This window comes from Canis lupus, chromosome 25, assembly GCF_011100685.1.
Source record: "Canis lupus familiaris isolate Mischka breed German Shepherd chromosome 25, alternate assembly UU_Cfam_GSD_1.0, whole genome shotgun sequence".
Classification (NCBI taxonomy): Eukaryota; Metazoa; Chordata; class Mammalia; order Carnivora; family Canidae; genus Canis; species Canis lupus.
This window is the reverse complement of record NC_049246.1, coordinates 18,822,133-18,849,151: the sequence shown is the minus strand read 5'-3', so window position 1 is coordinate 18,849,151 and position 27,019 is coordinate 18,822,133. Positions and strand designations below refer to the sequence as shown.

The following is a 27,019-nucleotide window of genomic DNA, read 5'->3' as shown; positions in this document are numbered from 1 at the left end:
CCCTCCCTGCCCTGCCCTGCCCTGCCCTGCCCTGCGCGCCCCCGGAGCCCCCGGAGCCCCGGAGCCCGCCCGCCGCCGCCGGCAGCCTCGCCATGGGCAAGGTGCGTGCGGCCCTCCGCCTGCCGGGGACGTGCGGACGGGGGCGCCGGGGGAAAGAGGAAGGCCCGGGGGTCCTTATTCTGCTCCCTCTGCCTCCTGCCTGGCTCCCGGCCCGCCCCGGGGCTGGCCGGGGTGAAGACCCAAATCCGGGGGTCCAAGGCGGGCTCCGATCCGGCGAGGGTTACGCGGCTGCATGAGGATCGGTAAAGCCCGTCTGCCGGAGACTGAGGCTCACCGAGCGCAGGGACGCCCCATCCAAGAAGGGGCGCACACGCCGGCCGGCGTGCCCTGTGGGTAGCGAGGTCCCAGGGAGACCCTGGGGCTACTGGAGGGGGGGCTTGTCTCCAGCTGGAGGAGGTCACTGCCCACCTTCCCTGGAGGAGAGAGGCCCGCAGGGCTGTGGTGAAGAAAGGCGAGGGCTTGGGCGCTGCTATTTGGAAATGGGGAGAACCTCTCCACAATCCCCAATCCCGAGCGGAGAGAATGCAAGCACCGAGGGGACTCCCTTCCCCGTAGGCCCTGACTCACAGACGGAAGCACTCCACACCTTTTCAGAAAACCCATGTTGGACCAATATCGCACCTCTGCTTTCCTTTCAGAAAACATTGGAAATTTACTCTGTGGAGCTCAACGGAACAAAAGACGTTGAGCAAACAGACAAGCAGGATGGCAAGGAGAGGTACAGGGGCCTGAAGAACTGCTTCCACTCCAAGAAGGATCACCATACGGAGAAGCTGAAGAAAGAATTGGATCTGGTCAGTTGATGTGGTCTTTTAGCCAAATGGATGCACTGAGTACTGCCCTTTCCCCTGGAGAACTTGCCCCTATAACCTACCTCTTAACAAAAGTAAGATCAGTCTCAAGGATTTGAAAATCCCTGTGAGATTTGTTTCCTTGTTTAAAATAAATGGTGTGATAATATCTGCCCAGGGGTCAGGACTTCTGTGGGATTCCTGCATTCTGGTTGTAGGCACTCCCAGCTGGAACTCTAAGGAAAGAGCCTCTGATTCCAGTCTCCACAGGCACAGCCCAGACCTTTCTCCTTTCCTGGCTGCTTTGTGAAGATACCAGTAGCCAACTGCCAGTTTTTAGCTGATTAGGTAAAACTGTTGGAGCTGGAACCATGCGGCAGGAAAACCAAAACCACTAAACCTTGCTAGGTGCGTGGCTATGTGTGCCCCATGAGAAAGAATCCTTTCACTAGTAAGAATATTGGGCTTGGACCTTAGGCTCAATTAAGTTCCGCTTCAGGGGTTGGTAACTAGGAGCAAACTACCAGCTTCAGTTCCTTGATGTAAGCTCCATTTTCTTTATGTAAAGTGGGAAATAAACAGTTTGCATGGGTGAGGGAGAAAAGTAAGGAAAGAGTAAGAATATTTTGTAATTTGTGCATTTTGTGATTTAAGTTATAATTTATAATTCATAATTTTGTAATTATGGAAGCCTGATATTATTCCTGTTAAGGAAGAACTTTGGAGTTATTAAAGCTGGTTACAGGTTCAGTTCTGCCTCAGAACTGAAATGTGACAGGTTATGTTTTAGGAATGTCAGGGGAAAACTTTTACACTGAGCTCAAAGTCTTACTAGATTGTCCCTGCAGTTCATTGCAGACTTTGAAACTCTGTTATTGTTGGAGCAGATAGTAGTAATATGGGTTCATGGGAGCTAAGAGAGCCAATTGTTAAATATTCAGGAATTTGGCAAGTTGATTGACATTGGGTTAGCAGCTTGGAATTTGGCTATGGTGAGAAATCAGTAAATGCTACAGATCAGAGCTTTTCATTTATTTTCCCTGAAGAGCTTGTTAAACGTTTAGCAGCACAACACTGGGCATTTGCCCGTGTATGTTCTGAGAAACATCTAAGAACACAGCCTTGAAATTGGACAGACCTGAAATCCAGTTTTATTGACATTCATTTCCAATTTCGAAAAATAGGAATTAAAAGTGGTGCCTACTTGTTGGAGTTGTTAAGAGGGTTAAATGACATAAAGCAGGAGAAATAGCATCAGATAATAGATAGTCGTTCTTATTTCCTACGTATCTCTATCATTTAGGATTGAAGACATATTTAGTCTTCCTTGAAATTGCCACTTATAACATGAACATATATCCATTCTATCATATGCCTATTTATTATGAGGAGACTCTCCCTTCTTTGAGCATTTTGTGAAGATGTATAATATAGACAAATAAATTTCATAGTGTTAGCCAGTGTTACCTTGCTTCTGTGCTGAGGGAGGAACATCTGTCATTCTTTCCCAACATTTGCACAAGAATCCTGTAATTTAATTTGTGACAGCAAACTGGGATGCCCTCTGGCACATTCGAACCTCGAACCTCGAGGAGAACTAAAGTGTCCCTGGCTGCAGAATGACCAAGACCATGCCTGGCCACAGGGTGATACCTTGAGCTATTGTACAGCTGGCCAGCAGAGTGCACCACAGGCCCCCACCACACCCACCAACCTCTCCCCCATGCTCTCAACCCCAAAGATAGAGCTAACTGAGGAGGACCCTCTGCCTCTCAGTACAGGCCCCTTCAAGTCTGAGCCCCTGTTTGGTATTGCTCATCACCCTCAACTAACCCCTGAACTCAGATCTGAACTAAGTATCCAGATCACTAGTAGCTGGAGAGCAGACAGGTGTGCTAGAACTTGCCTGTGTTGGAGATCAGTTTGAGATGAAATGCATTGCTTTGTTTGTAAAAACTAAAGACAGCTAATATGTGGTAAATGGCAAATTAAGTCTGAACTCAAGGGATGGCCAGGAAATCCCCTGGCTGGTGAATCAGAAGAGCAAGCCTCTTCTGTAGCAAGGCTCTCTCTTCCCTCACTGCAATAACCACCTGGCACAGAAAGTTTTCTCTTTCCCTTACTCTCTGGCCCCTTCCTATCCTTAGTGCTACTTTCAGTTTTCATGGGCTGGCCAAAGCTTAGAGTTCAGTGTTTTGGAGTTTTTAATGCACTCTCTTCTTCCTTTCATGGACTCTAGGATGACCACAAACTCAGCATTGAGGAACTGGAAAAGAAATATGGTACAAACATCATTACAGTAAGTCATCAGGGGTCTGGGGATTGGGAGGAGAAGCCCTGGGACTATGCCAAGGGCTGTAGAAAGCCATGTGCTTAGGGTGTATGGACAAGTAGATAGCATCTTTAGGATGAAGCAACAACTTTGAGAATGCCAGTCACCCACACACCCAGCATGTGAGAGACGGTTGTTAGTCTCAAGAGCTGGCGTGTGTGAACCAAGGCCCAGAGTCAAGCCCCTCTGCTGAGCTGGACACCTGGCTATAAACATTTCTTTTGATTGTAACTTCAGGAAAGCTGTGGTTTCCCCAGAAAGGCTCAGAAACTTCCTTATGGTCATGGTCAGAGGTTGCTTTTAATCCCTGTGTCCAGGAAGTATAATGATCTTATCAAAGAATGGGGAAAACCAGTGTTAAAAAGTGAGTATCCAGAGTCACAGTCTAGAACCCTGCTTGTCCACCTCTTCCTCTGAGAAGGAACAATGACTCTGGAGCATACTGTTGTGTTCTCAGGCATCTAGCAAATTCCCCTACCACAGGAAGACTGCTTCCTTATGTGAATTTAAACTCAAATTAATTAATTAATTAATTAATTAATTTTGGTGTCTTGACATCAGGAGATTTGGATACATCTGTTCAACTCAGCAAAAGACATACCATGTGCAACGCACAAGACTAGCAGTGAGGGCCAAAGAGGGACAGGTGATCCCTGGTCATAAGGAGTAAGCAGTTCAGCAGGGGAGGCAGGTGTATAAGGGAGTATTATAACTTCCAGTCTGTTCAACTTAGATGGCAAAGAGAGGTTTAAATGGTGTGCTGAGTGAGTGATAGATTCTGACCAGAGGAACCAGAACAGGCTCTCTGGATGGTGCAGCATTTGAATCAGGACATAGGAGGAGGATTTGGACTTACGTGAGCAGAGTGCCCAGGCGACAAGAGAGGACAGAGTACATTTAGAAAGCAGTATGGGATTTCTGGGAGCTAATGTGTGTGGAAAGGGCAGAGAAGGGGGAGAAAAGGAGATTGGGGAGAGGTAGTTTGGGTGAAACCATCAAGTGCTTCCATATCAAACTAAGGAATAAGGACTACATTCGTTATATACAATTTCTAAACAGGGAAGTGATTTTAAATAAGATTGGCTTTCAAAAGGTAAGATATACAGATATAAGTAGGTAGGTATATGCAGGTATAGGTAGGTAGAAGAGATAGATATAGGTAGGCAGGTAGGTAGGTGGATAGATTTTTTTTTTAACCTAAGGTAGAAGATGGAAGGGTCTAGAAGAATGAGACAATAACCTGGGAATATAAAATGAGGAACTAAAATAGGATAGCAGCAGTAAGATAGGAAGGGAAAAGGACAGATTCAAGGGACATTTCAGTGAAATAACTGATAGGACTTTGTTTCACTGGGTTTTTTGTTTTTTGTTTTTTTTTTAACAAATCCCTGATCCCAGTTACAAAGGTAGAGAAGCAAGAGGAGGAGGAGATTTGGTCAGGTGGTCAAGAGGGCCATGGCAGGGCATGGGACTGAGAGTTTAGAGAAAAAAGTGGAAAGGAGAAGGTGATGAATTTTATTTTGACTATAAGTTAGTGACTTCAAATCCAGTTATTCAGCCAATATTTGAGCCTCTATTACAGAACAAGCAGTACACCCTATAAAGGACCAAAAATCAACAAGGATAGAGTTCTTTTGTGTTAAAGATTAATTTTACTTATTTTAGACAGAGAGCACCTGTGCATGAGTGGGGAGAGGGGCAGTGGGAGAGGATCTCAAACAGACTCTTCTGAGTGTGGAACCCAAGGCAGGGCTCGATCTCATGACCCTGAGATCATGACCTGAGTCAAGATCAGGAGTAAGATGCTTAACCAATGGAGCCACCTAGGTATCCCAAGGATATAAGCTGTCCTTTAAGTAGCTAACAATATGACAAGGAAGAAAAAGTAATGACAAGACTTTCTCCATAAAGGATAGTTTTGGAGGAAAAAAAAACCCTTATGAATCATAATACAGGATTTCAAGGCAAGTGGAGGGGCCTCTGTACACCTGTGCAGGCATGCTTACAAGGGAGGGCTTCTAGCAAAAAATGACTGCTCATGTGGGTCTCAGAGGTTGGTAGAATTTAAGACTCTGAAGATGAGTAAGAACTTAGAACTTGGGGTGGAAAAAACAAAAAGAACTTGGGGTGGATATAGAGAAAAGCAGAAAGACACAAAACTTAAGGATGAAAAATTAGCCCATACAATATGTAGAAGTTCTAGGATAGAGAATATTTTCTGGATAGTTACCGCATTGCCCTTACCTGTAGCAATTAGCTTTTTTTTTTTTTTTAAGATTTTATTTATTTATTTATGAGAAACACACACACAGAGAGAGAGGCAGAGACATAGATAGAGGGAGAACCAGGCTTCCTGTGGGGACCCAATGTGGGACTTGATCCCAGGACCCTGGGATCATGACCTGAGTCAAAGGCAGGTGCTTAACCACTAAGCCACCCAGGCGCCCCAGTGATTAGCTTTTATATTTCAAATCCTCCTTAGCCAAGTTACTCCTATATCTGGATAAATCTCCAAGAAATTAAAATGCCTTAGCAGAGTATAATATAGTGGCTCTGGAGCCAGGTTGCCTGGTACCATTTATTAGCTGGATGATTTAACCTCCCTGTGCCTCAAATTCCACATCTGTAAAATGAGGCTAATAATAGCACCTTCTTCAGAGGGTTATTTTGAAGAGTAAATAGCAAATTGATGGAGTACATTGCCTAGCTGATATTAAGCATTAATATTAAATATTCTTTTTAAAAAAGTGAGAGTTGAGGGAGGTGGGGCATCATCCACTTTTGCCAGGCCCTCCTACCCTCAACCTGCAGAAAAATGATGTCCAATCTGAGGGAAGAGAAATGTCTAATTTCTATGTGTTTTTGTCTGGCTTTCTCAGGGTCTCTCCAGCACCCAAGCTGCTGAGCTCCTGGCTCAGAATGGGCCCAATGCCCTCACTCCTCCCAAGGAAACACCAGAGATCATCAAGTTCCTCAAGCAGATGGTGGGGGGGTTCTCCATCCTTCTGTGGATAGGAGCCATCCTGTGCTGGATTGCGTATGGGATCCAGTACTCCATGAATAAGTCCTCATCCCTAGATGATGTAAGGGGGTCTTCTTCCAGGGTTTGCTAAACTAGTAATGGGAAATAACCATAAAATAAGGCTGCTAGTGGACAGAGTGGTGGGCTGTAATCAGGAGTCTACACTGACCAATCCCTGTGCAGGTTTGGGAAAATCAATAATTTTACCAGCTGTAAAATAGAAATTATAGCTGACTTTTGATGTCTCAGAGGCAGCATAAGCATGAATTTTAAAGAGAGAGAGAGAGAGAGAGAGAGAGAGAGAGAAACTATAAGTTCCTAAGGGGAAAAAAAGATCTATATCCATGTGAAATATTTTGGGGTTCTCTCTTCTCGAAGCTACTTGTGTCCCTTTAACATGGGGAGCATCTGTGACTACTGATAACTTAGTACCAAAACAAAAAAACTGAACTGGCCAACATGATGCCAAGAAAAAGAAGCCAGATGCAAAAGGCCACATACTTTATGATTCTTTTGGTCTGAAATGTCCAGAACAGGCACACCCTAGAGACCAAAGGCAGGTCAGAGGTTGCCAGCACTGGTGGGAGTGGGGAATAATTGCCACTGGGCAGTAGTGGTCTTATTGGGGTGATGGAAATGTTCTAAAACTGGATTGTGGTGATTGTTGTAAAATTATATGAATTCATAAAAAATCATTGACTTACATACTTTAAAATGGGTAAATTTTGTGGCCTGTAAATGACACCAGCATACCACTGCCATGTCTCTCCTTCCCATGGAGAGCCCTAGCCCGAGGACCTGGCCCATTTCTCATGCCTAATGTTTTTCTGATCGATGCTCTCCTCCTTACCCAGGTATACTTGGGCTGTGTGCTTGCCTTGGTCGTTATTTTAACAGGAATCTTTGCTTACTACCAAGAGGCAAAAAGCACCAACATCATGTCCACCTTCAACAAGATGATCCCACAGGTGAGTGGCAGCCATCCCTCTCTGGTCTTCACATCACTTCAAATGAAGAAGCATCAGATAAGGAGGAGAGTGGGGCCTCTGAGGCAGAAGGTCTGTGCTCCACCCCCCTATGCTATCTGAGAAGTCTTAGACCATCCTTTTGAAGCCCTATTTCTGCACAGAGTTTTGAGATGATCAGAGAAATAAGATATAGGAAAATGCTTAGTCGAGCAAAATAGGACAAACAACAGTCGCTGCACAATATTTTCTATTACTGCTCTTGAGCTTTGGTGAACTATTCAAACAAAAGTAATTCAGGTGCTTCCAAGAGTGACGTGTAGAAGTTTGGGAATATTCCCTGGTAGCCAAGGAGGTCAAATTGCAATTTGTTATCTGTGACCATTTTAGCACCCATTTTGGAGCATCTTGGCATGTTGCCTCAAATTACAGTGAGGGACGCCCACTGCTCTTGTCTTCCTGCCAGACCCCATGAAGGAGGCCTCTAGGGAGATCTTGCACCACTGTCAGCACAGTGCAAACACCATACTGCCCTGGCCCATAGAGCTGCCTGCTGGAGAGGGTTCTGGATGGAATCATCCATGCTAAGAAGTGGGAGATCAGCCTCCTACTCCACGAAAGTTTTCCTGACCCGAGCAAGAGTATTAAACCCTTTGGCTCAGCCATCAGGGTTCTTCCTCAACATCCCAGCCAAGATCACTCATGCTTAATTGTCTGTCTGTCATGCTCAGGGCTGTCAATTTGCTGTATCGGCCCAGAGAGTTTTCTGGTTTGAAGAATATCTCCGAGAGTTCTTCCTCAAAAAGGAGATAGTACTTAGTGTCCTCTGTCCCCAAGTAAAAGTTTTTTGTCACATTGTTGCCATTCTGACAGCTGTGGCTTCCATCCCTGAGATGTGGGGGTGTGTGGAGGAGGGTTGGGGTCATTCCAGGATCTGAGGCCACCATCACTGTTTCCTTTTGCAGCAAGCTTTTGTCATTCGAGATTCGGAGAAGAAGACAATCCCTGCCGAGCAACTGGTGGTGGGGGACATAGTGGAGATTAAAGGGGGAGACCGGGTCCCTGCAGACATCAGGTTGTTGTCTGCTCAGGGGTGTAAGGTAAGCATCATCATGGGGTGCCCCAAAGAGCATGCTGATAACTAGCTGACGTTCTGTTGTCCTTTTAGATCTCAGTGTAACTGGGACAGGGAACAAGATGCCAGATCTGGAGCTTTTTTTTCAAAATTTTTTATAGGTAGATAATTCATCTCTCACTGGAGAATCTGAGCCCCAGGCCCGCTCCTCTGAGTTTACCCATGATAGTCTCCTGGAAACAAAGAACATTGCCTTCTATTCTACAACCTGTCTTGAAGGTAAGTCCAGCTGGTTCTCAGGACCGTATGCCCCACCCGTATCACTTCTCCCCCCACAGGCTCTTGTCTCTTTACCATCTCTTGCTATAAAGCTTTGCAAGGACAAAACGTGGAACTAAAGAGTCCAGAGAACTTTGTAATGTTTATTAATTGATCATGTAAACCAGCAAAGAGAGGACTGGAAGCAGATCCTCGTAGCTGAGGATCCCCAGAATAAAATGTCTACTTCACCTGTAGGCACAGCAACTGGCATGGTCATCAACACAGGCGACCGCACCATCATTGGTCAGATCGCCTCACTGGCTTCAGGAGTTGGAAATGAGAAGACACCCATTGCCATTGAGATCGAGCACTTTGTCCATATTGTGGCAGGAGTGGCTGTCTCCATCGGCATCCTTTTCTTCATCATCGCAGTGTCCCTGAAGTATCAGGTTCTGGACGCCATCATCTTCCTCATTGGCATCATTGTGGCCAATGTGCCTGAGGGTCTCCTGGCCACTGTCACTGTGAGTCCATAATGCCTGGTGGCCTGTCCCTTGACCCTGTGAACACGTGGCATTCTGCTGTGCTGGGTAGCACTCACCCATACACTTCAAATCTCCTCCATCTTCAAAGGGACAGTCCCTCACTGTCATGGGACACAATGGGACATCCTGAATAGATTGTTCCTTAGAGAGACAAAAGACATTGTGATATTGCTAACATTTTTAACTCTGTCCTAGAAAACTTTATATTTTCATTTTTAGGGGCTCCATCTGCAAATTGCATGTTATCTTTCTCATTAGGAGCTAGAATAGACCAAAAAAAAAAAAAAAAGGAACTATATAAGACAGACCCAAACCACCACTTACAGATTTTCAGGAAGCCTGACACCTTCTCTACATTTTCACATTCTTTTTGTTTTTTAAAGATTTATTTATTTATTAATGAGAGAAGGAGAGAGAGAGGCAGAGATATAGGCAGAGAGAGAAGCAGGCTCCTCGCAGGGAGCCCGATGTGGGACTCCATCCCCAGATCCCGGGATCATGCCCTGAGCCAAAGGCAGACGCTCAACCGCTGAGCCACCCAGGGGTCCCAAATTCTCACATTCCTTAAAAAGAAAAAAGAATCTTTGGCCATTTATACAACGGAGGAACTTGGGTGCATTGTTTACCTCCTACATTTTTTAAAAGATTTTATTTATTTATTCACAAGAGACACAGAGAGAGAGGCAGAGACATAAGGAGAGGGAGAAGCAGGCTCCATGTAGGAAGCCTGATATGGGACTCGATCCTGGGACTCCAGGATCATGCCCTGAGCCAAAGGCTCAACCACTGAGCCACCCACGCATCCCAGCCTCCTACATTTAATAAAAGGATTACGACATATGGATAGGGCTTTATGTGGTTTATCAGCCACTGGGTGAGCTTCACTGCATCTGTAACTATACCTTTGTCCTGAAACTAGTTTGGCTTCTGCTGCTTCTTTGTTATGGAGCCTGAGTTCAAAATGTTGATTTTTCTCAAAGCTTCGTCCTCTCTCTCTCTCTAGGTGACTCTGTCACTGACAGCTAAACGGATGGCCAAGAAGAACTGCCTGGTGAAGAACCTGGAAGCGGTGGAGACCCTTGGCTCCACCTCTATCATCTGCTCAGACAAAACTGGGACTCTGACCCAGAATAGGATGACCGTGGCCCATCTGTGGTTCGACAACCAGATCTTCATAGCTGACACCAGTGAAGACCATTCAAGTAAGTCTTCTGGAACATTCAGTGTGGCCTGAAGCTGTGGACTCGAGCAGAGGGGGCCAAGGAGAACATGGCAGCTTTAGTCTGCAATCCCAGAGAATTGTTTGAATAGTATAGATATTAGGCCCAGCATCCACAGCATCCACTGTTCTGTTTTCCAGACCAAGTCTTTGATCAAAGCTCTGGGACCTGGGCCTCCTTATCAAAGATAATAACATTGTGTAACAGAGCTGAGTTCAAACCAGGACAAGAAAGTGTCCCCATCATGAAGGTAAAGCTTCGGTATCACTCGGTCTTAAATCACAGCCAGTTTGAAATTACTTTCTTTGTTCTGATTTGATGCTTGATTGAAATCTCTCCAACTGAGTAAAGTGTGTTCTAGTAAGAGCAAGTCTGACTCACAAGACCTGCAGAAAATTTTCTTCACTATGCCTAGCTTTGAGAAATCACAGAGATGTCTAAAAGTCCTCAAAACATTGATTGAGGTCTATTGAAAATTTTGTCTCATTCCTGAAAATGAATGTACCTTTAAGTTACTTTCCTTTACAAGCTAAGTAGATATAATCAAAGTTTATCTATTACATAAATGCCATTCACTGAAGTTTAAAATATAACTGGAAGGAAATAGAAGGATTGACCTTAGAATATATTCCTCTTGGCAGCAGATGCAGTTCTAAGGGGCCCTGGAATGTCAGAATATACAAAAACAAACTTTTCTTCCTTCTCTCCTTTCTTCCTCCCCTTCCTCTCTCCTCTCCTCCCCTCCTTCTCCCTCTGAGTCACTGAATCTATCTTCTCCTAGCTTTTCTATATGCCATCTGTTTCCTTCATTGACTTTTTCTCTTTCTTATACTTTTTGTTTGGTTGGTTTTCTTTCTTTGTCTGACAGCTCATCAATTCTCTTCTTGGCCCATCACTTCTCTGTCCATATCGTTTAAATCCTTCTCTCTAGTCCTGATTTTTCACCCAAACTCCTTGGATCTCCAATTAGCTGTGTGTTCCCACTTGAAAGTTTTGCCATGTTAGACTCTCAAATCATATTTGCCACCTTCCACCTGTACGCAACCTGGCTCTAAATCACTATCTTGTCCCTTTTCTATTTTCCTATGACATAACCACTTTATGGTCATCCCAGCCAAAACTTTTGGGAGTAATCTTTAACTTTCTTCATTCCTAATATCTAGTGAATCACCGAGTCCTTTTATTCTTGCTTCAAATAACTATATAATTTTACTTTTCTGTTATTGCCAGTACCTTACATCTAACTAATTATACCAACCTCTTGATTGGCCTCTATGATTCCAGTCTTTCTTGCATACCAGTAATTTTCCTTAAATACTTTATTAGAGGAACTGCTTCACCTAACTTTGCTCAAAAACTTTCCATGCATCTGTTTTATGCTTCTCGAGTTTTAGACCTTACCTGACTTTCAGAGCATCCCCCAAGTCCACCCATATGTCCAGCACTTACAGTGGAACACTTCCACTTCATGCCTTCATTCATAGCATTCTAATTTCCAGAAGGCTTTCTTCTGTTCCTTTGTCTGTCTTACCCATCTTTCAAGACTAATTCATAGCTAGTATTTTTTCATGCAACCCTCCAGGTCTCATAGAGCTCTATGTGTTTTGAATTTCCTTAATGCCAATAGGCAGCGCCATTCAGTTTAACACCTCCACCATGGTTCAGTCAGTGGCTAATTGTGATGTGGTTGCTTTTTGAGTTTAGGCTACATGCTGGCTCATTGAAAATAATTACAAAAGAACAGATTATATTGCTACAAATATTTCTTATCTCTTGATTCTCAGAGAATTGTGGTTGGAGATGCCTCAGAAACTGCTCTTCTGAAGTTCTCAGAGGTCATTCTGGGTGATGTGATGGAAATTAGAAAAAGAAACCACAAAGTAGCTGAAATTCCTTTTAACTCGACCAACAAATTTCAGGTGAGTTTTCCCTCACAACCAAATCTTTGTTATCAAAGAATGGCGTTTCTACCTCTAAGTGTTCTTTTAGTATGTATTTTGAATGATATTTGACTCCAAAAATACAGGAATACAGGGCCTGGGCATCTGGTATGCCCAGAACAAGTTTCCCTTGCTGGCCTCTTTCCTTTGCCAGAAGTAGGTAAAGAAAAACGAGAAGTGAAGACCTTGTCAGGGCCTGGCTATTCCTATGAATGATTGATTTATATTACACCCTCCAAACACACACACACACACACACACACACACACACACACACATACACACATGTCACCTCCACCCCCACAGGTAACTTTTGCACAGGTGAGGGGCAAAAGCCACGTCCCAAAGGATAAATGTAAAGTAAGAGAATGGGAAGAACTAACATTTACTGCTCCCTTAGTCTGTATCCAGCACTTTACATAAATTCTCTGTTAATCCTCATGATAAGCCTGAGGTAGGACTAATCAATCTCAATTTCTAGGTGAGGAAACAGGCCCTTAGGAAATGTTGATGTGACCAGAGTTATCCAAGCATCTAAGTGGCACAACCAATTTTCACATTATCTCTTCAACTCCCAAGGCCATGCTTTCTCTACCACAACACAGAAGCAGAACAGTTTAGCTTGGGCCTTGTGAGTAAACATTGCCCTTTGTGAAGACCAATGAATAGCCTCTCAGGTGACTGTTTCCAGCCACATTGCTTTCTAGTTCTTCCCCACATGTAGTTGACAGGGACCTCCTTTCTACCCATTGCTCAGAGGGAAAATGGCCATCATTGCCTAGGTGTCTTCCCCCATTCCAGGCTGGCCAACAGTCAAATAGCTCCATCCTCCTCTCATTTGTCCGTGATGGGACAAATGAGAGCTTGTAGCCCAGTTTATTGCTGCAGGTAAGACTTCCCAAAGACTCCAAAGCTGAGAGCAGGAAGTTGTGACTTGGTCTTTGCATAACAGGAAAATATATAAATAAGGTAACCATGCTTATGTAAAACTTTATTGTGTTTACTGACACATTTTGTTTGGATGGCATTTAGGATTGGGAAATAACTGTGTTGCAAATATCTTTGTGGATAACAAGCCAATGAAGAATTATAGTTAGCCAAATAGACAACTAAAAAACGTATGAAGTCAAATATTAAAGCCAGTAAATCAGAAGTCTTATTCAAAACAGAAGTGAAAATAGATTGAGTAACGATCCTAAAATAACAACAGTAATGTTAGTTATTATATGCTAATTTCCACATGTAATCCATCACTCAATTCTCTCAACTCTACAAAGTAGGGAATGAGGAACTGACGTACAGAGCATTATCACACAGCTAGTAAGGGCCAGAGCCAGGATTCAAACAGACCCAGGGAGTCTGTGCTCTTAAGAGGTAGATTGAATGATCTTCTAATCAAGACTAAGATTCAGAATCCTGCTAGGGCTCCATCTACTCTAGTAGAGACTTTCCTCATCATGTGAGAATGAGAAAAAAGCAGGTTCCATGAGGCCTCATGTACTAAATGTTGAGGGAGAAAGTAGGCTACCCAGATTTGGGACTAGATAGAAGGATCTGTGTGGGTTACTACAGAAGAGGTCAAAGAGCCTCTTTGGAGGCTGTCAGTGCCATTTTCTATCTACATATGAGCAACATTCAAAAAAGAGTCTTAGAGGTCATGGCCTTGGAAGGTCCCTGGGGTATCATTCAACCAAAGGAAACAAAATAGAAAGAGGAATAGCAATTCCCCAAACTGAGACCGGCCCATAGAAATATTTCCAATAGTGTGTGATAAACTGGAAAATTAGGACAGTATTTTATAAAGTTTTATGTAAGGATGAATGTATTTAATTTAAAAGATTATCCTTTATATGCTACCAGATTAAGACAGGGACTCTGGAACCTACTAGCCTAAATTCAAATCCCAGCTCAGCCACCTATTATGGCATAACCTTGCACATGCCAGTTAACCTCTCTGCACCTCAGTTTCCTTCCTTGTAAAAGGTGATAATAATAATAATACCCACAGCCTTAGGGTAGTTTTGAGAATTAAATGAGTCATATGTGAAGCACTTAAAAGAATATGCACTATAAAAATGTCTATTATTCTTACTTTTTAAGTGTTCAAATATTCTATCTTTGAGAAAATGATAGTGATAATAGATGGAAAGTTTTGGTTTGATTTTAGTTAGTTGGGTTTTTTTTTAATGTGCTTACATGGCCATTTAAAAAAAAAAAAAAACAAGCTATGTTTGCCCTCTACTTTTTAATTTTTTATTGTGCTCCTCTCTGGTATCCAGAAGGCTGAGAACTACTGATTTGGAATCAACTGATAGACCCAAAATGGTAGTGTTGTTTTTTGTTTTTGTTTTTTTGTTCAGTAACTGAGTTACTAAAACTCAGTTTCTCTTTTAAACACTCCAGCTTCCCGAAATTCCTTTTGAAGGCTTAGAAGAGCACCTTGTATATGAAAATGGTTTCCATAAGACCCAGCCATTTTATTTTATTTTTTTCAGATTTTTTTCTCATTACCTTATTAGGATGATTCTGGAAGTAGAATCAGTAGGTGAGAGGATATTGATGTTAAAATTGTGTTATTTACTTTGTAACTGTCCTGAAAGCCTGTGAGAGTGTCCACTTCCTACCCTCTGTCTGCCTGAGCTCAAAATAGCCTGGGACTGAAAGGGTGCTATCCATGACAGGGAGGTGGAGAAAAGAAGTGAGATGAGGTGCCTCACGGTCCCCTGACCCCCACAGGCATCCTCAGGAGATCTGGTTCAATACACATGACTTCACAGGGTGACAACCACATCTGGCCTCCCCAAAAGCAATGAGTTTCTGTTTGAGAGATGAGATTTACTTACTTTGGATTCAAATTCAGGGTGCCTCTCTGAGCTGGACCGAGTCTAGATCTCTGCATATTACTTGACCTCAAAACAAAAAGGGTAGAATACGCCTATAGTGAATTCTCCTCTTCATGTCAAGGATAAGTAGCCGCATGAGAGAAAGGATGTCTTTAAGCTTCTTGTAATATTGCTAATTAAGAGGTCTGTCTGGTTCAGGCCCCTGTAAGTAAGGATGGCGTCATTATCTGATGGCAGGGAGTACCTAACACGCTCAATTCCTTCCCTCTCAGCTCTCCATACACAAAACGGATGACCCCAACGACAAGCGCTTCCTCATGGTGATGAAAGGGGCCCCTGAGAGGATCTTAGAGAAGTGCAGCACCATCATGGTCAATGGCCAGGAGCAGCCTCTAGACAAGAGCACAGCCGAGGCCTTCCACACAGCATACATGGAGCTGGGAGGCCTAGGGGAGCGTGTGCTGGGTGAGCTCTTGGTTGCAGAACCCTTTTCTGTTACCTTGGGTGTAAGGCTCTAGAGCCTTATGCCGGGTCAGGGCACAAGAGGAGACAGGCTTGTTATCTAGTGGAGTGGCTACGGCATACATGTGAATCATAGGAAGAAGAATATCGTAAACAAACATATGAGGATAAACTGGGCCTTGCACGATAATTCTTGAAGGGAGGTGAGGGAAAATATTGGCAATAGAGGGAACAGCATAGGCCAAAGTACAGAGTTAGAAGTGGATGGGATGTGTGCACACATTATAAGTGGGGCAGTCTGTTTTACAGGTAGATGAGATGGCATAGTCCCAGGAAATGGGCAGGAAAGAGATTGGAGGGCATGCATGATAAGGAGTGCCTTGTGTGGGTGAGGAACTGGGGTTCCATACCATAGTCAGAGAGAGTCACTAAAGGCTTTGTGGTGAGTGGACCAGTCAGAATTACAGTGTTTTCTAAAGGATAATTCTTGGCAGCAGCAAGGAGAGGAGAGGCATGGGTCTCAGGAGGAGGTGGTTGCCCTCATTCAGGTAAAAGAGGGTGGGAATCTGATCCAAGGCACTAGGAATGTGAAGGAGGGGGTCAGACACAACAGACTTCGTGGAAGCAGAACTGGTAAGATTTAGCCACTAGTCAGAGGAGAAAAATAAGTTTAAAATAATATGGAAGTTTCTCACTTGCTTAGTAGGGACAGTACTACCAGTAATAGAGACAGGGTTGTCAGAGGTGGAAGGAACCACAGAAATGCTGCCACAGTGGTAGGAGCCTAATTGTGGTAACTTTAGTGATCTCAGAGGGTATGTTCTGTCATGAAAACCCAATCCTGGGTTGACAGAATGGGACCTGTGAACTACAGAATATGAATTCTAGGTAACAGAAGTTCACGGTTGATGATAAGGCTCATTAAACATCATAAAGTTTCTTGCCAATAGAGATGGAATCTGTGGAATGTGTTTCTAAAGGATATTTCAGCTTGTAAGGCAAATGAAATAATTAAATGAGGTGATAATGCTTTAAGCATGCCTTAAATAACCCACAGCACCAGCTCGTGTTTTCAATGCAGGATTGATACCCATCTGACAAGAATTGCTCTAGGAACCTGGTGTTTGACCTCTCAGACTCTGCCCTGTGCTTTACTGAAGTGTGTAAGGCAGTGGGACATGCTGATAATAAATTTGACATAAAAGCTGATGAAAAAGTCATGTGATCTTGGGAGTCCCACCAGACAGAGGAATCCCATCCACCTTAACCTGTTTGAAGCAGATCCCTTCTGAATTACAAAAAGTTCTCCATTCCAAATGGCCTTTCTCTCATACTTACCTTGATTAAAGACAGCTTCACACCATCCCCCTGGTACCCTGGATTCTTTCCCTAGTTTTTGCAGTAGCACATGCTGTTTTCTGTGCCTCAGGTGGCCTTCCCATCCCCAACACTCCCTCCCTTCTCCCTAGAAAATGTCTAACTCCTCTCTCAAGAGTCAACTCATACATGACCTCCTTGCAGAAGTCTTTCTTGATTACCCAGATGGCTCTACTCTGTGACACTCGCTGTGCTTTTTTATGCTTTACTTCTTTATGTCTTTGTTGTCACACTAAACTGAGACATCTTCAGAAGCAAAGGCTATCCCTTCGTGGTCTCTATATCCCCAGAACATAACAGAGAATCCAGTGGACACACAGTAAATTACTTTTGGATGAAATATGTCCTTCCTAATTATAGTATGCATTATGGAATTGAAAGAATTAAACAATTCTAGAATACTCTCAAGTATTAGTAAAATAGTAAAGGAGTATGTGAAAATGTTTTTCCTTTTCTTTTGTTATTTCTTATCCTAACTTCATTGACTCTCAAATTCACATGCATTCCAGGTTTCTGTCATCTCTACCTGCCAGCAGATGAGTTTCCAGAAACTTACACATTTGATGTAGATGCCATGAACTTTCCCACATCTAACCTCTGTTTTGTGGGGCTCTTATCAATGATTGATCCCCCTCGGTCCACTGTACCTGATGCAGTCACCAAATGTCGGAGTGCGGGGATCAAGGTGGGAGTTCTTTTCCTCTCTTAAGAAGTCCTCCATCTATGTTGTATCCTTCTCTAAAAATATCATAGGAGATAGTCAGTATTTAAGTCTCAGGTAAATATCATAATCCCCCACCCCCTTTTTATCTCTACTTTCACTATACTAAAATTCTACTAACTGACCAATAAAGGCAAAATGTGTCTATGTGGAACAAACCACAATAGTAACTGCAGTGAAAATGCCATGAGTTGACTTTATCTTGCCCTAGATATGATAGATAATAAAAGGTTTTATTACTTAATCTCAAGGTTCAGCCTTCAAAATCCATTTGTCTTCATAATACCAAAGCCAAAATATTGATTCCAGTCCATGTTAATATGAAGACTGTTGAAGCAATATGAGGCTGTCTCAAGTATACATCCACTAGCCCTTTCACAGGGAAAGGGCCTCCTCTAATGTCAGAGGAAGAGATATAAGCAGCTCGGAAGTAAGGATAGATGCAATGAGGTACTTCTGTCTTTGATCTAAAGATCAAGAACTGCCCATAAGAGCAAACCACAATGATTCACCAATCACATTCTACCAGGTCACAATAGAGTAGGTGATACTGAACTATCTCTGCTCTGTCTGTCCAGCCGAGTTTCTCATTGTCCACATGTCTTTCTCATTGTTTGTGTTCTAGGTTATTATGGTTACAGGTGATCATCCAATCACAGCCAAAGCTATTGCCAAGAGTGTGGGTATCATTTCAGCCAACAGTGAGACAGTGGAAGACATTGCAAAACGCCTCCACATTGCTGTGGAGCAAGTTAACAAACGGTAAGCACAGAACCAATGTAGCAGAAACTAAAGTCTTACCCAAGTCCTTATCCCTGTTGGCCCTAAAGAGCTGTGCTGTTTGGAGCAAATCCCCTTTTTTGCCAGGAACTCTCTCAGGGTAACGCTAAACTGTATTCGTACCATGAAAGTTACCCATGATGTATTCTGTATATGAAATTTAAAAACCCAATGGAGTAGATCTGAAAATTTCAGCACCAAATTTAGAGTGAGAAAAACTGAAACAAAATTTATATTAAATTACTTGCCATTGATCCAGTTGTATAATCAGAAATATTAAAAACCCTCTGTGTTTGGTGCACTCCCCTAGTGCACTCAAAATATTATTTATTCAGTTGCTTCATGATGTATAGCTATGTGAACATGCACTTCTCTTTTTTTATTTTGTAGTAAATAGAATGAAAGCTTCCTGAGGAGAGATTCAGTTTTTCCTTTTGTCTCCTGATTCTTGTAATCATGTCCACCCTTTAGTCCATTCATCCATTCATTCACTCATGTATTAATTCTTTCAACAATTAATTATTTTTTTCTTGTTGTTTTAAAGAGTTTATGTATTTGAGAGAAAGAGAGACAGCACAAGCAGGGGGAGCTGCAGAGGGAGGGAGAGAGAGAAACGGGGATCTTGACCTGAGCCGAAGGCAGATATTTAACTGACTGAGCCCCCTGCCCCTGTGCCCCTCAACAATTACTTGTTGAGTGCCAACAATATGCCAGGCACTGTCCTGGACACTGGAACTATAGTAGCAAACAGACCAGACACAATCCCTGCTCTTTGGGAGCTTTCCATCTAGGCAAAGGAAAAGAAAAAATAAAAACTAATTGTGATGTGGTAAGTACAGTGAAATACAATGAAGGACACACAGAGAACAAGGGTTCAAGCAGTCAGAGGAGTCCAGAGTCACCTGGACTCTTGACAATATAAATGATAAAGACTCCAAAATCTCAGTATAAAAATAAATGTCATTGGCTTTATTATAATTTCTTGAATGCAGGGAAAAAAGGAGAGACCAATGAACCTCTTGTAGTTTACCCCAAGCATTTATGCCTTTTAGAATACGGAGCTGTCAGTCAATAAGTTATTAGCAGGACAGCAAATTACCAGTTAAGACAACCAAACAGAGTTATATCATAGCCTCTGAAAACAACAACGTCTGAAGTCTAAGAATATTCCAACACTGCTTTGTGTAAACAACACTCCTCAACAAAAACTTTTTGGAACTTTTAAAATTCGTTTTGTTTTTAAAAATAATAGGGTAATACATTTTTGTGCAACTCACCTAACTGAACAAGAGATGGCATAGATTCTTTTGTGAATATTTTCAGTTATCTACTTTATCAACTGTAGCTTCGTGATGGTACAATAACTGTACTTTTTGCCACTGTGGGGAGAAAGGACACACCCTTTTCTTCTCATCTTACTTTTACAATTTTTTTTACCAGAACACAGGGATACCTATAGTTTGAGTCAAGTGCTAGGATTCCAGTTTTTAGCACCAACAGGAAAACACATACCTAAAAAAGCTTAAGACAAACAAATGTAAAGAAAAAGCCATGCAGTGTTTTTTAAGTATAGTCTATAAGTTAAGATTTGAAAGCTAAAATGTAGAGTGTTAGTCAGGGGAGGTAAGGTGAGATATGCCCATTCCTGGCAAAGGTGGAAGACCTATGAAGACCTGAGGGCAATGGAGGGTATCAAGGGCTGCAGGGGAGAGCCAAAGAGGAGGTGAAGCCCAGCAGCACCAGCTGCACCTGGCCTTGCAGACCAAATTAGAAACTCTGGGGTCTGCTCCAAGTGCAACGGAAAACCTCTGAAATGTTCTAGCAGGGAACGACACAATCAAATCTGCATTATCAGTACTTTCTAGAACCTTACTTTTATCAGCAGCAGACAGTAGTTCTCATCAAAGAGGACCTCAGTAATAAGTTGTTCTCCCTACACAGCTCATTGTGCAATAGACACTATAAATCTGAAATAAGCAACATCAAAGACGTGTTTACCCATGTGTGTTGGCATAAGCTGATTCTAAGACCCAAAACATGAACAGGAAGGTTTTTTTACCCTCCTTTTACTCCTTGAGTAAAATATTGCCCCAGGAATGTTCCCGCCCCTTCCTCCAAGCAAAAGACTACTTGGCTTATTCCTATCATACAATATCAGGAAATATTGGCCTTGCTGTTTAGCTTCAGTGTTCTGTGTCTTGAAATGGAGACCAGTGTCCCCAGAACTCACAACCCCTATTATCCCACTAGAGTATTAGGTGTCAAGGACTGTGGGTGCCAGGTAAAGTCAAAGAGGCTTCAGCCCACTTCCTGCCCAGAACAGTGTTTTAGCCTAAGATCCGACATTTGGCCTCACTCAGTCCCTTCTGGCCCTTCTAGGGATGCTAAAGCTGCTGTGGTGACTGGCGCAGAGCTGAAGGACATGAGCCCAGAGCAGCTGGATGAGCTCCTAACCAACTACTCAGAGATTGTCTTTGCCCGGACATCCCCCCAGCAGAAGCTGATCATCGTAGAGGGGTGTCAAAGGCAGGTAGGTGGACAGCAGTGCCCAGAGAACCTTCCAGGTCTGTCACTATCCTATGGGGGAAATGCAGGGCTGAGATCTGGATCCCAGATCAGGGCTAAATCACTTTTTAAACCTCTCATGAGGGGCACCTGGATGGCTCAGTGGTTGAGCATCTGCCTTTGGCTCAGGGCATGGTCCCAGGATTCTGGGATCAAGTCCTACATCAGACTCCCTGCAGGGAGTCTGCTTCTGCCTCTGCCTATATCTCTGCCTTTCTCTGTGTCTCTCATAAATAAATAAATAAAATCTTTAAAAAAAAAAAAAAACACCTCAAGACAATTCTTTGCTGTCTTCATCACCTTATGTTTCTACCCTTTCAGGGGGCTGACCCTTTACTCTCCTTTGAGAGAGCCCCTCCTGCATGCAGGGCTTTCTGACAGTGAAACTTTTGGTACTATGGTAGGTGTGGGTATAGAAAGATCTGAAAATGTAAGATATAGGAAAAAAATTGTAAATACATACAAGATATAAGAGATCCATTTTACCTTTTTTTCCTGTTTAGAAAGCCTCTTTCAACTAGCATCTTCTTTGTTTTGTTTTGTTTTTTAATTTAAATTCAATTTGCCAACATATAGTCTGACACCCAGTGCTCCACTTTAGCCTGCTATACACAATGGTTTTAATAGAGCACATCTTTGGAGTTCATTGTACTTATTTCTGGGATTTCCCGGCTTTATCTTTTCCCCCAAACAGGCCCTCGTTTCAGCTCCAGTTTTCCCTACATCCTCCAGAGGGAAGGGAGACTTTGTTGATCTTGCGCTACCTGTGACTCCTTGGACCTGCTGACTCCTAGTGTCTCATGTGTCCCCACAGAATGCAGTTGTCGCTGTGACAGGGGATGGAGTTAATGACTCTCCAGCCCTAAAGAAGGCAGATATTGGGATCGCCATGGGGATAGCAGGCTCTGATGCAGCCAAAAATGCAGCTGATATGGTCTTGCTGGATGACAACTTCGCATCCATAGTCACAGGGGTGGAGGAAGGTGAGTGAGGTCTCTAGGGGTCTAACCAAGACAGGGGTCACCTGAGACAGGGGTCACCTGAGAGACCAAAAGCAAGTCCTATGGCAGTAACATTTTTGCCTAGGTCGTCTGATCTTCGACAACCTGAAGAAGACTATCGCTTACACCCTGACCAAGAACATTGCCGAGCTGTGCCCTTTTCTGATCTACATCATTGTTGGGCTTCCCCTGCCCATTGGCACCATTACTATCTTGTTCATCGACTTGGGCACAGACATAGTAAGTAGCTCTAAAGGGAACAGGACCTGATAACTGTCCCAGGTGATGTAAACGTCCAGGGCATTACCTTCAAGGGCAAGGAGTTAGACGAAATCAGTGCTCCTCAAACTTTGACGTGATGGGCCCAGAAGTCCTGCATTTCTAACACACTTTTAAGTGATGCCAATTCTGCTGGTCCACCAGCCACACATCAAAGCAAAGGACTAGAGAGATCTGTCAAATGTTTGGAAGTTAAAACCACTTCACTTAGTGTAAAAGCTTTTCAAGACAAGAGTTCTTTGCCCTCCCCCCAAAACGTGCTGTTGGTCAGTTTCAGCTTCCGTGCCTCCCTCCCCTTTGAGAACATAGAACTATCCATGAATAGCCCCTGTAACGCTGGGGCCCAGTGGCCAATGTGATAACCTACAACTACCCCCTTGTCAAGTAGAAGAATCTGTGACCTGAAAGCCCCTCACCAAAATGCAGTTAGAAGTAGCAATTATTAAGACCCGATCAGGCCTCACACTGATGTACAATAATGTCACCTAAGCCCTCCCTCTTCTGGTATGTATCCATTTAGGAAACTATCCACATGGCAAAGGGGAAAAAGGCAACAGGGACGGAACTGAATTCACAGTGAGAATGCTGCAAATGGCCGCCTCCTACTCTCTTGTTTTGTATAATACCCAGGCCATCAACACATTGCAGAGAGGCCAAAGATATTCTTATTTAGAGGGGAACTGCGGTCCTCATGGTTTACAGTCAAATCATTTTCGGGCTCTTTCAAGTCATTTCTTTTTCTCCACAGCAGTGCTTCTTGCAGTGTGGTCCAGGCATCACCTGGGAACTTGTTACAAATGCAGATTCTCTGAGCCCAGCCCAGACCTTGGGAAAGACTGGAGGTGGGGGGTGGGGCCCAGCCATCTGTCCTTTAACAGGCAGGTCTTCCAGGCAGGAGGATCTGTGCAGGAACTGGTATGATCCAGTGGCATGCCTAAGAAAACATCTGCCCCAGAAGGGAAAAGTTTTTTATAGCTAGCATCTTTAAAACTGCCAGCACATGGTGATAATAAAAAAGCAGATTGATTTTTTTTTTTTTAAAAAGACGTATTTATTCATTCAGAGAGAGCGAGAGAGAAGCAGGCTCCATGCACCGGGAGCCCGACGTGGGATTCGATCCCGGGTCTCCAGGATCGCACCCCGGGCCAAAGGCAGGCGCCAAACCACTGCGCCACCCAGGGATCCCAAAAGCAGATTGATTTTTAAAGCCAACTGTTTTTAAATTCTTTAGAAGCAATGCACCCCTATTGCATACACCCTAGATAGACCAGTTCCATAACCTGCCCCACCCCTCACCACAATCCACCAGCCTCACTGCCCAACCTGAGGCCTCCTGGCTATGCCACTGTAGTTATCGCTCTGCTGATACAACACAGTGTTCCAGGGCTAAGTCTCACGGACTGTCTCCTCCTCTAGATCCCCTCCATTGCCTTGGCCTATGAGAAAGCTGAAAGTGACATTATGAACAGGAAGCCTCGCCACAAGAAGAAAGATAGACTGGTGAACGAGCAACTTGCCATATACTCTTACCTGCACATCGGTACGATGAGAGCATCTCTGACCTATCAGACAAGGGACCACCCCAAGAATTCATTCCAGTCCATCAGAAACTGTGTTTCTCCTCGTGGGGCAGGGTTGGAGATGGGAGGAGGAACTGAGAGGAGAGTGAGCACAGGGGCAATTCCAAAGTCCTGATAGAACCCCTGCCTTTATCTTTCTTGTTCTTTTAGGCCTCATACAAGCCGTGGGAGGTTTTGTTGTGTATTTCACTGTGTATGCACAAGAGGGGTTTAAACCCAGTATTCTCATTAACCTCCGGGTGGAATGGGAAGACAGCAACGTGAATGACTTGGAAGACAGCTATGGACAACAGTGGGTAAGAGAAGGAGACTCTGCCTTCAGCATTTCTGCCTGACTCTGCCATTTCTGCCCCATTTCTGCCCTACTCTCACTGCTTTGCCCAGACTGATACAGAACTTTCACGCCCTGGACAGCCTTAATGAGAGAGGATGTGAAAGTTTTCTCAGTTAATAGAGCTGTGTGCCCCTTTGTTACGTAGGTTTGACCTTTGCCAGGACTCAGTCTCTGCTTTCAAATTTGATGCCTTGAGCTCACTTTCTTACATTGGCTTTGCAGTTGTGTGGAAGAGTAACCAGTCCAACAACACCCACAGTAGGGCCAGATCAATTAAGTTAGCATCTTTCCCGACTCAACTGAGTAAAGAAAAAAAAAATTTCTTTTCAGACACTAGAAGGTGAACTTTTGTCAATCTTGGTGAGGTGGGGAGAGAGTAAAACCTTACAGAACTACATTGAAATCTTCCTGCAGTTTTCCCTTTGGGGTCTCATGGTCTCCTTTTTGTCTGTTGACAGACATGGTACCAGAGGAAATACTTAGAATGGACGGGCTATACGGCTTTCTTTGTTGGCATCATGGTCCAGCAAATAGCAGATCTAATCATCAGGAAAACCAGGAGGAACTCCATCTTCCAGCAGGGTCTCTTCAGGTACTGCTCACATCTAATATCCTGGGTTGAATCCTGGGCCTTCCACAGGAATGGTTGGGTATATAACACACAAGGCTTTGACTACACTGGGTGTGTGGTCCTGTGACTGTGTGAGTTCAGAATCTGTTTGCTTTTATGTTTCTTGTAGAAATAAAGTCATCTGGGTGGGAATTGCCTCACAGATCATCATTGCATTAATCCTGTCCTATGGACTTGGAAGTATCACAGCCCTGAATTTCACAATGCTCCGGTGAGTTCTCCTTCAACAATGAATAGGAAAGAGCTAGCCCTGTTGTGAGCTGTCACAGCTTAAATAAACATCAGGATTCCAGGGGGTCTTTCCTCTCCAGACTTTCAAAAGAGGTAAAACCAAATCAGTTCTAATTTAGTCAGATTTCGACCCGCTAGTTTTGTCAGAAGAGGAAATGGGTTTTCCAAACCTCACCGTCCCATCTCTATCTTCATCCACTAGGCCGCTTTAAAGACAGATGTTGCTTCTACCAGTCCCAGTCCAGTTTAAATAGAAGCTTTCCAGTTTTATGTTGTATGACCCAAGGGATGTACTTTTCTTTCCAATAGAGCAGAGAAAATAAACAAGAAGCCCTCTGCCTGTTGGCAGGGGGCTCGGCCCTTTCTTTGGATCCATTCAGACTTACCGTCCTCCCTTCTGCTTCCAGGCCTCAGTATTGGTTTGTGGCTGTGCCATATGCCATTCTGATTTGGGTGTATGATGAGGTGCGAAAACTTTTCATCAGACTCTACCCTGGAAGTAAGTAGTAATAGGACTTTTTGAGACTCTGTTTATCTACTTCAACAGACTCCTGATTTCTCATTGACTTTTTTCTACCTCTACAGGTTGGTGGGAAAAGAACATGTATTATTAGGACCACCTTACTTCCCAGGCCTCCCAGTTGCACATTGGGAATGTCTTTCATCTTCTGGCTGCATCTGAGAGACTGCTACAGTAGAGACATATCAAAATGCAGAAAGAGAAGGCAGAGAATAGTATGAAAGATACTCACTGAGCTTTTGTACTTTCAAACAAATTCAATTGTTGATATATGATTTGCATCTCTCTATTCATCTCCTTGTTTAAAAATATGTGAATTTCACAGGAAGAATGACATATTTATATGTATATAAAGTTCACTCACATTAAAGAGTTTTGGGTAATCCAGCCACCTGCTCAGACCTCCCTGCTAGATAAGATTGCTCAAACCTCCATCCCATACCCTATTAAAAGTCCAGTAACCTTCCTAGATTTCTGTGAATTCCCAGAGAGCTTATAATTTCATGGTCACCTTGCTTATACAAGGTGAATTCAATGGAAGGTTTGCAGGAGGTGGAAGTGATGGCAGGTTTACATCAGAGCAACACGGATGACCTGTTCTGACTCTCAGACATCTTTCTTAACGGTCCTCAGTCACCCAGTTCCACCCCTACCCATCCACCCCTCACCACCTTGTCAGTCCTTTGGTGCCCTCTCTCCTCCCAGCTAGACACCTCCTTCCCTCCCTCCACCCCTGCCACCAACTCCAAAACTGAGCCCCACGTCCATTTTGCACATCCCAGCTCCAAATGCTCTCCCAACCCAAAGGGGTTTTCATTTACCAGGATTCAAGCTCAGTAGGGATGCACTGGGGTTTAAAAGAGTAATATTTATTAGTGTAAAATGGTTGCAAAGCACTCTTCACCAATTTTATGTCAGTTATGTTTCATGCTTTAACTTAGCTTTATTCACAGGTGACACATCCATGTTAATAGTCCCCAGGAGGCCTCATTTTTAAGTAAAAGATGTTTTATAAAACCTAGTCTGATTGTGGTATTTTAATCAGAGTTTTTCTAGAATGCAGAGCATAGGCCACAAAAAATGAGACATGATTTCAATTTTGTTGTTGTTGTTGCTTCTTGCAGCCATTTTCTGTGGAAGGTCTAAAAATATAGGATTTACCTTCTGGACACCCCTCTCCAACATCCCCACTATGTGTCCTAAGTCTGATGTGCCCACATTGTTAAGTCAGGATTTCTGGGGGAAGATACACCTCTCAGCAGCAGCACTGGGGAAAGCAGTCAACACAAAAGTTGACTTGACAGAACCTGAAAGTTGCATTTGGTTTAACTTTTCCGTTCGTTCCCTGGCCTACCCCATCACCTCTCCTCCATTACACCTTTAGGCCAGGTCGGTCTGCTGCTGGTGGCTCTTGGCTGGCATCTCTGGGACAGGAAGAGGGGAACACAGAGCCACAGTTCTCTGCCATTTTCTCAGGGGTCACA

At 43.6% G+C, this 27,019-nt stretch overlaps 1 protein-coding gene and 1 long non-coding RNA gene across 3 annotated transcripts; one reads left to right on the top strand and one right to left on the bottom strand.

Moving 5' to 3' along the window:
* Positions 1 to 26,556, top strand: ATP12A (ATPase H+/K+ transporting non-gastric alpha2 subunit). The gene is made up of 23 exons (XM_038573552.1): positions 1 to 101; positions 699 to 854; positions 3,091 to 3,150; positions 6,063 to 6,266; positions 7,060 to 7,173; positions 8,136 to 8,270; positions 8,407 to 8,524; positions 8,762 to 9,030; positions 10,055 to 10,253; positions 10,412 to 10,521; positions 12,056 to 12,190; positions 15,327 to 15,519; positions 17,403 to 17,578; positions 18,240 to 18,376; positions 20,774 to 20,924; positions 21,774 to 21,942; positions 22,046 to 22,200; positions 23,656 to 23,779; positions 23,970 to 24,115; positions 24,612 to 24,745; positions 24,894 to 24,995; positions 25,423 to 25,514; positions 25,601 to 26,556. Exons 1-23 carry the CDS (start codon positions 93 to 95, stop codon positions 25,627 to 25,629), a joined length of 3,117 nt encoding a protein of 1,038 aa, XP_038429480.1. The 5' UTR covers positions 1 to 92; the 3' UTR covers positions 25,630 to 26,556.
* LOC111092363 lies at positions 8,706 to 18,063 on the bottom strand. Of its 2 annotated transcripts, XR_005378521.1 has the most exons (4): positions 17,855 to 18,063; positions 17,541 to 17,631; positions 15,055 to 15,120; positions 8,706 to 9,192 (listed from the first exon to the last, which is right to left on the bottom strand). It is a non-coding gene; the product is annotated as an uncharacterized LOC111092363 (long non-coding RNA). The 2 variants fall into 2 exon arrangements; XR_005378520.1 differs by lacking the exon at positions 15,055 to 15,120.
* Positions 26,557 to 27,019: the final 463 nt, after the last annotated feature.

Excerpts from the sequence above, each read along its gene's own strand:
- ATP12A (XM_038573552.1), top strand. Across the intron at positions 15,520-17,402 it reads CCTAGGGGAGCGTGTGCTGG|GTTTCTGTCATCTCTACCTG; the intron begins GTGAGCTCTTGG and ends CATGCATTCCAG. Across the intron at positions 25,515-25,600 it reads CATCAGACTCTACCCTGGAA|GTTGGTGGGAAAAGAACATG; the intron begins GTAAGTAGTAAT and ends CTACCTCTACAG.